This window comes from Vanderwaltozyma polyspora, genomic scaffold (assembly GCF_000150035.1).
Source record: "Vanderwaltozyma polyspora DSM 70294 KpolScaffold1037 genomic scaffold, whole genome shotgun sequence".
Classification (NCBI taxonomy): Eukaryota; Fungi; Ascomycota; class Saccharomycetes; order Saccharomycetales; family Saccharomycetaceae; genus Vanderwaltozyma; species Vanderwaltozyma polyspora.
The window spans coordinates 1-12,305 of record NW_001834668.1 but is presented as its reverse complement, the minus strand read 5'-3'; the positions used below and the strand labels follow the sequence as shown (position 1 = coordinate 12,305).

Here is a 12,305-nt window from a genome sequence, read left to right as displayed (position 1 = left end):
ACGAGTCCCCATCTCACCTGTCCCCCCAAAAGTTGAGAACCTCGACAGTCTGAAAAGGTAATAACTATACATGATATCATCCAATTGCTGCTTATAATACCTTTTTTTCATACTAATGATATCAATACCAACGCACAGAACTAAATCAGAATCAGTATACAGCTCTTGATAATTTCAAATTATCCTTGAAAAAAATGACAGCACCCTCCAACTTTCTTAATACAGCTCAATTTCGAACCAGAAAAAAGACATATAACATATCTATACTCTGGCATATTGAATAGAACCAACTGTTCCATCTGTCTGATTTGCTAGAACCGATGCAACTCTTATTCGTTTGAACCATCACTTTTAATATCGATTTTCTGTGGTTCTAAATCGTTACCCGGTCAAGGATTTCGAATCAAGTTTAAAAATGGCATACATTTTAAATATTTAAAAACAGTAGTAGCCAACTCAATGATAACCGAACCTTTAATTAAACAACCAGTGCATCGATAGAAAGGTGATACCTAGTGAGGATATGGTTGCAACTGATGGGGCTGATGATCAGTCTTCTACTATCAGTGTCAGCAAACCGCTTTTGAAGCTTAAATTGCTTGATTCGTTAAGACAAGGTGGATTTGATCAACTTAAGGAACTAATCAATGGATCGCATTTCCAACCTAAAGATGATCCAGATGTGCTAGATGTATTAAGTTTGGTGATTAACTATGCTGTGCAGGTTGCTCCTATGGCATTGATCAAGGAGATTGTTGAGAATTGGGTAAGAAAGTCTTTGCCTAGTGAAAATGACGACGATGAGGACAACATTCGTGAAGGGGACGATTTAAAATTAGATTTGAATAAGCAGGACTTAAATGGGAATACACCATTGCATTTAGCTTGTTACCAATCTCGTGGTGATGTGGTGTCCTATTTGATGGATCAAGTCACTATTAATGATTGCTTGGCAAATAATCAGCGTTTACAACCGATTGAAGTTTGTAAGAATTTAAACATTGCTCAAATGATGCAATACAAGCGTTCTAACTATGTAGCTGAGATTGCCCAAGAGTTCAGAATGGCATTTAATAATAGAGACTTTGGACATTTGGAAAATATTTTGAATAATCCAAGAAATGCTGAATTATTGGACATCAATGGTACGGACCCTGAAACTGGGGATACTGTTTTACATGAATTTGTGAAGAAGAGAGATGTCATAATGTGTCGTTGGCTTCTGGAACATGGCGCTGATCCCTTCAAGAGAGATTCAAACGGTGTTCTTCCGGTAGAAATTTTAGGCAATGTTAATGATACCGATAAGGCTACAAACACCAAACTGGCAATTGATATAGAATTAAAGAAACTGTTAAATCAATCAGCTCAGGAACAAAGTGTTATAGACGTCACCTCCAGTCTTCATGAACCCCCTATGTTTAAGGGTTATTTAAAAAAATGGACAAATTTTGCCCAAGGGTATAGACTACGTTGGTTTATTTTAGGAGGAGACGGTAAATTATCGTATTACAAAGATCAAGCTGATACAAAAAATGCATGCCGTGGGGCTCTTAATATGTCTTCCTGTTCGTTACATTTGGATTCTTCTGAAGAATTGAAATTTGAAATTATTGGGGGTGCCAATAACGAGGTTCGCTGGCATTTGAAAGGTAATCATCCTATTGAAACAAATAAATGGGTTTGGGCTATTCAAGGTGCGATAAGGTTCGCTAAAGATAAAGAATTGTTGTTGAAAAATGGAAATTTTGTTCCACCATCTTTGACTTCACCCGTAAATCCAACTAAATTAAATCCGTATGATACCGTTAATGAGCTACCACAAGTTACACAAGGACATAAGCGTGTTCCTAGTAGTGCCTTTTCAACCGTGTCTGAACGAGAGGATATATCTTTGAGTCGCGAAGTGCCAACTAGCCCTGTGACTTCAGCTGGGTCTACTTTTGGTAAATTGTCATCTCAAACACCAACTGAAAATGGCGAAGCCGTTCCAACTGTGTTGGTAACTGCACCAGAAGGAACAGCAACTGAGCCAGACGCTTCACATAATATAAGTGGTATGCTAAATATGTCAAGCCAAGAAGACAATTCCGATTCTTCTGACGATGAGAATTATGATGGTGGCGATATTGACGTTAACGCTGACGAAGATCTTAAAATTCAGTATGGTCCTTATTCCGAAAAATTATACATGTTAGAAAGGACCATTACAATGGAGCTAGCATCCTTGACTGAACTTTTAAAGGAGAAGAATTCAGGTACAGACACCTGGAATACTGTCGATAATTCATTGACCACAATAGCGAAGTGCTTTAAAAACTTAAGTAATTTAGCATCACAGCGTGACCAAAAATTATTGAACAAACTATCTAAACAACGTGATGTAAATAACGTTTGGATTCAGTCAGTAAAGGATTTGGAGCTAGAACTTATTGAAAAGACAGAGAAATTAGAGACTTTAGACAAAGAAAGGAAGCATTTGAAGAAAGTATTGCAAAATAATTTACAATTCTCAACTGACGGCAATAAAGATGTTGTTGTGGAGGATCAAGATAAGGACTCAAAGGAAACAAACACAGCTTTACAAGAAGTTGCAAATTACATAAATGCTACAGAAGATATCGATGAGGGTTCCGATGGTGACGAATTCTTTGATGCTGAAGATGTCGGAGAAGATACTGGTGTATCATCAGTTGAGGGCGAGAATTTCGAGGGTGACTTATCATCAGGCACCACTGTTACTCAAAACTCAACTTCGATTGTTGATACCGAAGAAATTGAAGAAATTGAAGAGGTCTATACAGAATTGGGCGAAGTTTCAAGCAAGAAATATTCTTCGATGAACCTTGTTACAAGTTTCCAAAAGGAGAAAGAGCAAATGTTGTTGACAGAAGGATCATTTTTAGGTTATGAAGACGGTATTAGACAAAAATTAGGATTGAGTTCGGATGAGAGGCCAGCTGTGAGTCTATGGTCTGTGCTGAAGTCAATGGTCGGTAAAGATATAACTAAGATTGCATTACCTGTTTCATTTAATGAACCTTCTTCGATGTTACAAAGAGTTTCAGAAGATATCGAATATTCTGAATTAATTGATCAAGCTGCAACTTTTGAGGATTCAACATTGAGAATGTTATACATATCGGTATTCTCATTCACACCATACTCCTCCACAATTAAGAGAGTAGCCAAGCCATTCAATCCTTTACTTGGTGAAACTTTTGAATATTGCAGACCTGATAAGCATTTTAGATACTTTGCCGAACAAGTGGTTCACCATCCTACTATTTCCGCGTTCCATGCTGAATCTCCTAAATGGGACTTCTGGGGTGCTTTAAACGTTGTATCTAATTTCAATGGTAGAACTTTTGCATTCAAACAATTAGATTACTGGCATTTGAAAATGAGACCAGATTCTGGTGAAGAAGAAGAACTTTACACTTGGAAGAAGCCTGACAATAACTTGGTTGGTATTTTAGTTGGTAGTCCAGAAGTTGATTGTAGTGGTGATGTCACCATTAAGAACCACACTACAGGTGACTATTGTATAGTCCACTTTAAACCTAGAGGCTGGAGAGCATCTAGTGCCTACGAAGTCAGAGGTGAAGTTTACAACAAGGATGATGAAAAGAAATGGGTGTTTGGTGGTCACTGGAATGATAATTGTTTTGCCAAGAAAGTTACCTCTAATAGCAGTGATGAATTTGCAACATTAGAGAAGCCTAAGAATACACCTAATGCTATTCCATCTGATTCTAGTTTCAATGTTTACCCACCTAAATTTGACGGATCTAAGTTTATGGTATGGAGAGCCAATAAAAGACCAGAAGGACCATTCAACTTGACATCATATGCAATTACACTGAATGCTCCACAACCTAAATTATTACCGTGGTTAGTTCCAACAGACACCAGATTAAGACCTGATCAAAGAGCTATGGAAGATGGTGCCTATGACCTCGCAGCTGATGAAAAACACAGACTAGAAGTGAAACAGAGAGCTGCAAGGAAGGAAAGAGACGAGGAAAATATTGAGTACATTCCTAAATGGTTCGTCCAAGAGATGAATCCAGTAACTCAAGAAATGCACTGGAGATTCAAAGGTGATTACTGGACACAGAGAAAAAACAAAACCTTTACAGATATTCCCGACATTTTTTAGTAGAAGCAAATAAGATATTAATACAATAAATAATTACATTGACATTGCATTAAAAAATAAAATAAAATAACAGAAATCCATTAACTTTTTATTTATTATATATAAAGTCCTCTTTACTATCCTCTTTATGTCCCGGTTCTTCAACAGGATCTTAAATTCGAAATTAGTAGTGGTCAAGTCAAAATAATAGATTGTAATGAAATCGTTTAAAAGAAATAAACTGGGTGGCTTCACCACAACAAGATATCGTTCTTCCTATCCAAATTGGACCTTATAGGACTAATGATCCTCTTTCAAAACCAAGAATTAAACACTCCATCATCGATCGATCTTGCACGTGACACCACTTTCATATAAATTTTCACATGATGATCACGTGCTTATCAATCACGTCATACGGTTTTTGATTTTTGTTGAAATATCTAGAAATTTCCATATCGAAGGGAGAGGGAAGGTTCGATTTTAGATTATTAATTGTACAAGCCAACATCAGAACAGATGATTTCTTAGAACTGTTAACAACTATTTTTATTAAAGTTTTATATTATTTCTGTTATTATTGTAGTTATTATTAATTTGAATAGGTTTAATTGATATCCACTAGTCTATCCAACGTTATTATCACACTGGTCGATAAAACCTGTGTGATTTAGAAAGTTGTATAATAGTTGGAATTTATTTTGTGTTTTCAAAGTTTTATAATATTTTGTTACAAGTTAGGTTAGATAAATGGCATCCACAGAACTTTCGTTGAATAGAACGTTATCCGATGCGTTGGAGGATCAATTGTATGATTTGAATCCTGATCAGACTGTTTTTTATCCAAGTTTTTTTGCTCAAAACCAAAGAGACCTAAACGAGTCTGCTTCAAAGAATAAGAGTGTCACTGAGATCCCGCTCTCTTGTCTTTTAGATGAGTCTTTGCTTACTGGAAACCAGGTTTCCAATTATACCCAGCATCAGCACTTCCAACAGCCTATTCATAATACTATTTGGAATTCAAACTCTAGGAAAACTTTAGAGAATTTAACTTCTTCTCCTTCGAAGAAAATTTTCAGCAAGTATGCTGATCCTACATTGACTACCACTACAATGGTGAGCAAGTCCAATAATGGTTCTCCATCTTATAGCTACGAGGCTAGCAAGCCAAATACTCCAGCTCCATCGACTATTAGTTTGAATAAAGTGATGAAAGTACCAAACCAGCTGACTGCACCGATTAATAACGTTTCAATATCTACTCCACAAATACCTATGCAAAGTATGCATGACGTAAAGATCACAAACAATTTTAATGATGATTTAGAGGGTGGTTTTACGTCTCAGATAAATGATGAATTTGAAGAACAATATTTTACAAAATCTACTTGGCCATTACAGGACAATAACATGGCCTTGAATATGAATGATGCTAGAATGATTTTTGACGATGAATTCGTAGATGACCTTAGTGAGGATGAGGATGAGGATGAACACATGGTTGACGACATTGTTATCGAAGCAAAGGAAACCGGCAATAATTTTATTGATTCTTCTTCCAAACAAATCATCCCTACTATAGATACCACTTTCAACAACCAATCATTCGTAGATTCAGATTTATCAAATAACAAATTATCAAATCCACTATATGGCAATAGCTATAGTCAAGAATGTGCTTTACTAGACGATATTGACACTGAAAGCAATATGATTGACGATGATGACCTGTATGAACTGTCATTTAAAAGACGTAAGGAAAGTGTTGTATTCAACAAGGATGTTGAGAAGAATATCTCTATTACAAAGAAAAATGATACCCATTCAAACACTAGAAAAATTGAACTTAATATTCCAATAACTAAGAAAAAAATTGACCAAATTGACAACTTTAAGACTTCTCATACAGAAATAGAGTTTTCTGGGAAAGTAAATACAAGGAAGAAAGATTCTATTACTATAAATAGTAGTACAGAAGTACCTAGTGTTACGAACACGACCTTTAAAAAAAAGAACACTGATACTAAAAAACAAAATATAGCATCTAATCAAGGTAATGAGATATTCAAATGTATGATTATGAATATTGTAACGAACAAACCATGTTCGGCAGAATTTTCAAGATCATACGATTTAACAAGACATCAAAATACTATCCATGCAAAGAGAAAAATCGTTTTCCGCTGTTCAGAATGTATCAGATCATTAGGAAATGAAGGATTCCAAAAGACCTTTTCCAGATTGGATGCTCTAAGCAGACATATTAAGTCGAAGCATGAGAATCTGTCAATAAAAGAGCGTCAAGAAGTTACAAAGTATGCTAAACAGAATGTTGGTTATGCTGTAGGTTAATTTCAAAAAAAGCGGATCATATACATAAACCATTACCACTCAAGATCTTTGATAGAGAGATATTTTAGTCATTTCATTTCATTTCAACCTGCATATATCCAAAACACTTTTGGATAATTTTCACCTATAAATATTTTAGTATTGCTATATTTATTTATTCATAGATAAACAATACCATTTTTTTTCCTCTTAAAACTTATTTATTTTATGAAATTTTTATTTTGATGTAAAAAAGTTTTCCTAATTTTATTGACAGACTATATAAATTTATATAAAAAGATGAAATAAGTAATATGATGCTATAATTATAAAGTTAACGGTTGGCCCTTTTCTTTCTTCGCTTGACCATACTTCTTGATTCTAATAGATTGAATAGCAATGAAGCCTGTGGCGTCAGTTGGCAAGAAACCAGCTAATTCATCCATGGATGATTCGGTAGCGTCGTATAGGTTTTCAGTTTCAGAATATCTTCCTAATACAATTACATTTCCTTTATATAGACATAATCTGACAGTACCATTGACAGTTTCTTGTGAAGGCTTTATCATAGTTCTAACGTATTCACATTCTGGGGAAAAGTAAGAACCGTTGTATAATAACTTGGAGTAGCTTGGTGTAACAAATTGATCTCTCAATTGACGAACTTCTTTATCTAAGGTTAAACCTTCCAAATCGACATGAGCTTTTCTCAAGACAGTCAATGGGGCTTGTTCATAACAACCTCTAGATTTCAAGTTAATGTATCTGTTTTCAACAATATCGATTCTACCCACACCATTAGCTCTGGCTAGATTGGATACGGTTAAGAAGATATCCAAAGGAGAGGTGACAGATTTTTCCTGACCAGAAGCAGAATCTTTGTAAGTGACCTTAACTGGTAAACCTTTAACAAATTCGATAGACAAGTCTTGAGGAGTGTCTGGAGCATCCATTGGATCAGTAATTAATTTCCACATATCATTTGGAGGAGTGACATTTGGATCTTCTAAAATACCAGCTTCATAAGAGATATGAGCTTGGTTTTCATCAGTGGACCAAGGCTTGGCCTTGGTTTGGGCAACTGGGATGCCTTTTTCAGCTGCATAGTCTAACAAATCCTTTCTACCAGCAAATCTTTCAAAGAATTCAGGTAATCTCCAAGGAGTGATAACTGTGACATCTGGTTTTAAAGCATAGAAAGATAATTCAAATCTGATTTGATCATTACCTTTACCTGTACAGCCGTGAGAAACAGCAAAACAACCTTCTTGCTCAGCAACATCAATTTGAGCCTTAGCAATTACTGGTCTTGCTAAAGAAGTACCTAATAAATAAACATCTTCATAGACAGCATTTACTTGAACAGCTGGGAATAAGATATCTTCGACGAATTGTTCTCTACAATCGACACAGACAAACTTGGTAGCACCAATTTTCAAAGCCTTTTCCTTTGCAGCTTCAAAATCTTCTTCTTGTCCAACATTGGCCATGAAGGCAATAACTTCATAACCTTGCTCTAATAGCCAAGCTAAAATGACGGAAGTATCTAAACCACCAGAGTAAGCCAAACAAACTTTTCCTTTAGACATTTTTAATATTGGTATATGTTATTTATTTTTTGTATATTGAAGAATCTTATTAACTTCGTAAGTAAGTATTATGTATTAATACTTAGTTCTCTTGATGAGATGAGTGTTCTTTTAATGATGATCTTTTTATTGATCCAAGGAAGATTATGTTCTTTACATTCAAATTCAAAGTTGGTTTATATACATTTAGTTAGCACATGTTTACCATAAGTCTTAGCCAACCCAAGTTGGCCTAAATATCGAAGATGAGTCTTAAATATGATTCAGAACTATTAGTCATCCTTTTAATGCTCAAGTTTGTCATTTTTAATATGAGTCAGAGGGTATCATTATTACTGGTTTGCATGTTTAATACGAGGTGTATGGATGTCTTGATAATTTCGTTCTCTCTGTTTCGGTTTGGGGGGAAGCCGGCAGGCAACCAGTTTTCTGAATGCCATTGGACACGTACATAATGATGTTGAATATGGAGTTGCAGGGAGTCAGGTGACTCACTAACCCCTACGTATGAAGTCGTTATTAGAAGAAGATTACGAACTGGTATCTCTAAAGAGTACTAGAGGTTGCATAATAAGAGAAAGTAACCAAGATCTTGCAATATCTCTGGAATATATGTTCTCCTTGTTTGCCGTATGCGTACACATCACCTTCCGGTTAAAGATTATTGATTTTCTTGAAGTAAAGTGTGATATTGGACAACAAGACAGACAACTTGCTCTTTCACTGCTTTGAAAATTCAGACTGGATATTGGCAATTCAAATTATTGTGCTACTAGAGCTATGGAAAAGGTTTTCGGCATTAACCTTTTATGGTTTATTTCAAGTCCAAGTAGATAAGAAACTGAGGGGGATTGATTCCAAAAACACATTTATGCGATATCCATTTAAAATATTTATTATATATTTACATATTATTTTTCCTCAGCAATGCAACCCAATTCTTCGATCATGTCTGGTAGACGGACCATTGGAACTCCATTATACACAATTTGGTAAACAGCTTCGAACAATGGGAATTCATTGGTCTTTTTACAACTGCTCAACCATTCATGGACTTCCTTACAAGTTATAATACCTTGAGCAGATTGGCCATTCAACAATTCCTTTTCAGAGTCTAGAGCATTCTTACCACTAGTAGCCATGTATTTACCAACACGGACATTTCTACCACCAGAACAAGTAGTAATCAAATCTGCTACACCAGCAGATTCTTTATAATAAGTCTCGACCTTTGATTCTGGGAAGAAAACTTGACCAAACTTAATAATTTCACCCAATCCTACACGTTGGATGGCAGCAGCAGCATTGTTACCCCAACCTAGACCTTCTACGAAACCACAACCTAAAGCTACAACATTCTTCAAAGCACCTGCAATGGAGACACCTGCTACATCTTCAATAACATTAACATGGAAATAAGGTCTATGGAATAGAGCCTTTAATAGTTTGTGATCGACATCTTTACCTTCACCACGGAAATCAGATGGTAATTGATAAGCAACAGTAGTTTCTGACCAATTTTCCTTCGCAACTTCTGGGGCTAAATTGGCACCTGATAGAGCACCACATTCCATACCTAATTCTTGAGTGATATAAGCTGATAGCAATTGAACACCATTTGGACCAACTTCAAAACCTTTTAAGCATGAGATGGCTCTTACACTTGGTTGAACATGACCCTTCAGTTGTTTGACAATACGCGGTAGAAATTGATGAGGGATATTAAAAACTATAATATCAGCACCACGAACAGAATCGATTAAATCTGGGTTAGCTACCAAATTACCAGGTAAAGTAATACCTGGTAAATATTTAACATTTTCATGTTTTGTATTAATAATTTCAGTTAATTTTTTGCCATCAACCTTTTCTTCAAAAACCCACATTTGTACATCTTTAACAAACAATTGTGGATTTAAACAAGTATTTTCTGCGATAACTTTTGCAATCGTAGTACCCCAGTTACCAGAACCTATGACAGTGACTTTAAAAGGATGAACACTTAGTTTCAAAGCAGTGCCGGAACTGCTTCTGGATAAAGCTGAACCAGTCAAGTGAGAAGAAGTCTGATGCAAACGATCTACAGCAGCCATTGTCGAAAATTTTTGAATATTATAATGTTATACTATTTCTTTTTATTCCCCACTATTAAATATTACCAAAATACTTTCAGTCTCTATTTCATTCACCAGAAAATCAAAATATCACACCAACAGCGATTACCTTCCTTTTATATATGAATTTGATGAATCAAATTTAAGCAACTTAAACTAAATTTAAAACTGATTTATATTTACATTGCTGATGATGATGCTGATGATCTCCCCCCTCCAAGCAGACAATTTTATGTAGGACCCGCGAATCCAAGAATTCCGAACATCGGTTAGTTTGGTTTGCAGTGGACAGCAGTAAATGACAAACAGGAAGAGGAGGGGAACAATACTAAATTAAATAATATCAGAAGTAATGAGAGAGAAAAGTTGAAAATTGCAGTAACCAAGATTATAAACCTGACAAGAGCTAATATTGAAGTTGAAGTTTGAAATTGCCATTGGGAAAACACTTCTAAAGCCCGGAAGTGCGATTCTTTGTTGGATATTGTCATTTAAGGAAGTTTGTCTCTATGTCTCTATTTCTGTCGTCCTCTCTCCAATTAGAGGTTCTTGTCTTGTCTATTCTTGCCATAAAATTTTCAAAGATGTTGCCAGAGTCATCGTTGCCAGTATGTCTGGGTGAGTAATAAACTAAAATCAAAATCAAAGGTAAAAAAAGAATAATGCATTGAACCTTGTCAAAGCGTGTCTGGTTGTTGCTGTTGAGCAAGGGGAAAAACCACTGAAAGTAACTCGTTCATCATAGAGCTTGCCGAAATTAGAATGAACACTATGGAGGATAACAGTATGCATATCTCTTCCCATTCACCAAAGATGAAAATTTTTTCAACAGGCTGCTATTCGGCTAAACCTCCTATGGATAACTGGGCCAGTAGAGCATCACCGAGAAAGTAAGCAAGCACCAGCTAGCTTTATACAGAGAGAGGGTGCCCATATTAGAAGATGTTCTCCGGTTGCCCGTCTTTCCCCATTTTATACGAAGTTGGAAGCTCTATAACCCAAAAAGACGTGTTTTGAACCAAATCCAATTGGAATGGGCAGGCATCCAAGAGGGAGAGAGGGATAAACTAGCTTGTAAAAGAGTAAAAGAGTACACTTTCTATACTTTATATTGGAACTCTGTTACCCTTTCATTGGGCTTCCTCCAAAAGTTGTTGAGCTTGGTCCTTCAATAGTTGTCGTGTAATACGAAGTTCGATTGTTTCTTGTAAGGAAACCGAGTTCTGTGCTAGCGCTGCTGCATTTCGAGCTAACGTCTGCCAGTTACGCTGAAGCACATCGACTGTCTTTGGAGTTATCGTCAAGGTTGGACTGTTTTCTGGACTTGTGGTCATGTGATCGGTTTGTAGTGATAACAAATGATGTGCTATCACGTGACGTAATTTGTCGTTCTCTGCACGTTGAAGTGTTTTGGCAATACGCAGCACATGGGTTTCCTGTGGGTCGGCAGCTACGCCAGTGGTGTTAGTTCCAGTTGAGGTTGGTAATTTAGTAGAAGATTTTTGCAAAGCTGAAGTGTCCTTGGCAAGAGAATCACGCAATAAACGGTCTAAATGGCTACGCAGCTGCCATTGGGCGGTATAACTGGCTCCTGTATCCATGGCTTGGCTGATTGACGCTTCGCATACGTCAATTCTAACTCCTACATCAATACTTTCGTTGGTCAGAAACTCTATTAAAGGCTCATCGGCTTGTTGGGTTACTAGCTTCAATCCATGTATACAGTTTACTATGTCTACGTGAGAAACACTACGGTGTTGGTCTAACAACGTTAGCAAGGTAATCAGTCCGGCTTCCTCTTGTGCTCCTCTTCCTTGCGATAGTTCGTTGACTACATATTGGTACCCAACTGAAACTACTTCATCTACTGTCTCAGGTGTGATTCCGTCTTGGACTTCCATATACATGTCCTGGTCTGTTTGAGCTTCATTCTCAGCACCACTTTCGTCTCCACTAAATTCTCCTTCATTCACTGTAACTTCTGCTGCTGCTTTTGCCATTTCCAGTAGTTTGCTGACAACAGCTGTAACTTTCAGACTGTTGTCGTTGCCGCTAGCACCAGAGTCGGTCTCACTCTGGGCACAGTACGCTTCCAATAAGTTGAAGTACATATCCCACGAACATTCATAA

The 12,305-nt window shown here is 36.5% G+C and overlaps 5 protein-coding genes across 5 annotated transcripts; 2 read left to right on the top strand and 3 right to left on the bottom strand.

The window, feature by feature from the left end:
- Window positions 1-523: 523 nt before the first annotated feature.
- Kpol_1037p5 (OSBP family protein) lies at window positions 524-4,162 on the top strand (the record flags this gene model as incomplete). Its single annotated transcript, XM_001645217.1, has 1 exon — window positions 524-4,162. The coding sequence occupies one exon, from the start codon at window positions 524-526 to the stop codon at window positions 4,160-4,162; it is 3,639 nt and encodes a 1,212-aa protein (XP_001645267.1).
- A 729-nt stretch (window positions 4,163-4,891) lies between these two features.
- Window positions 4,892-6,493, top strand: RPN4 (stress-regulated transcription factor RPN4; the record flags this gene model as incomplete). Its single annotated transcript, XM_001645216.1, has 1 exon — window positions 4,892-6,493. One exon carries the CDS (start codon window positions 4,892-4,894, stop codon window positions 6,491-6,493), a length of 1,602 nt encoding a protein of 533 aa, XP_001645266.1.
- A 305-nt stretch (window positions 6,494-6,798) lies between these two features.
- On the bottom strand, window positions 6,799-8,061 carry ARG1 (argininosuccinate synthase; the record flags this gene model as incomplete). Its single annotated transcript, XM_001645215.1, has 1 exon — window positions 6,799-8,061. One exon carries the CDS (start codon window positions 8,059-8,061, stop codon window positions 6,799-6,801), a length of 1,263 nt encoding a protein of 420 aa, XP_001645265.1.
- Window positions 8,062-8,972: 911 nt separating this feature from the next.
- Kpol_1037p2 (glycerol-3-phosphate dehydrogenase family protein) lies at window positions 8,973-10,154 on the bottom strand (the record flags this gene model as incomplete). Its single annotated transcript, XM_001645214.1, has 1 exon — window positions 8,973-10,154. One exon carries the CDS (start codon window positions 10,152-10,154, stop codon window positions 8,973-8,975), a length of 1,182 nt encoding a protein of 393 aa, XP_001645264.1.
- Window positions 10,155-11,305: 1,151 nt separating this feature from the next.
- Window positions 11,306-12,286, bottom strand: Kpol_1037p1 (uncharacterized protein; the record flags this gene model as incomplete). Its single annotated transcript, XM_001645213.1, has 1 exon — window positions 11,306-12,286. One exon carries the CDS (start codon window positions 12,284-12,286, stop codon window positions 11,306-11,308), a length of 981 nt encoding a protein of 326 aa, XP_001645263.1.
- Between the last annotated feature and the right edge of the window lie 19 nt (window positions 12,287-12,305).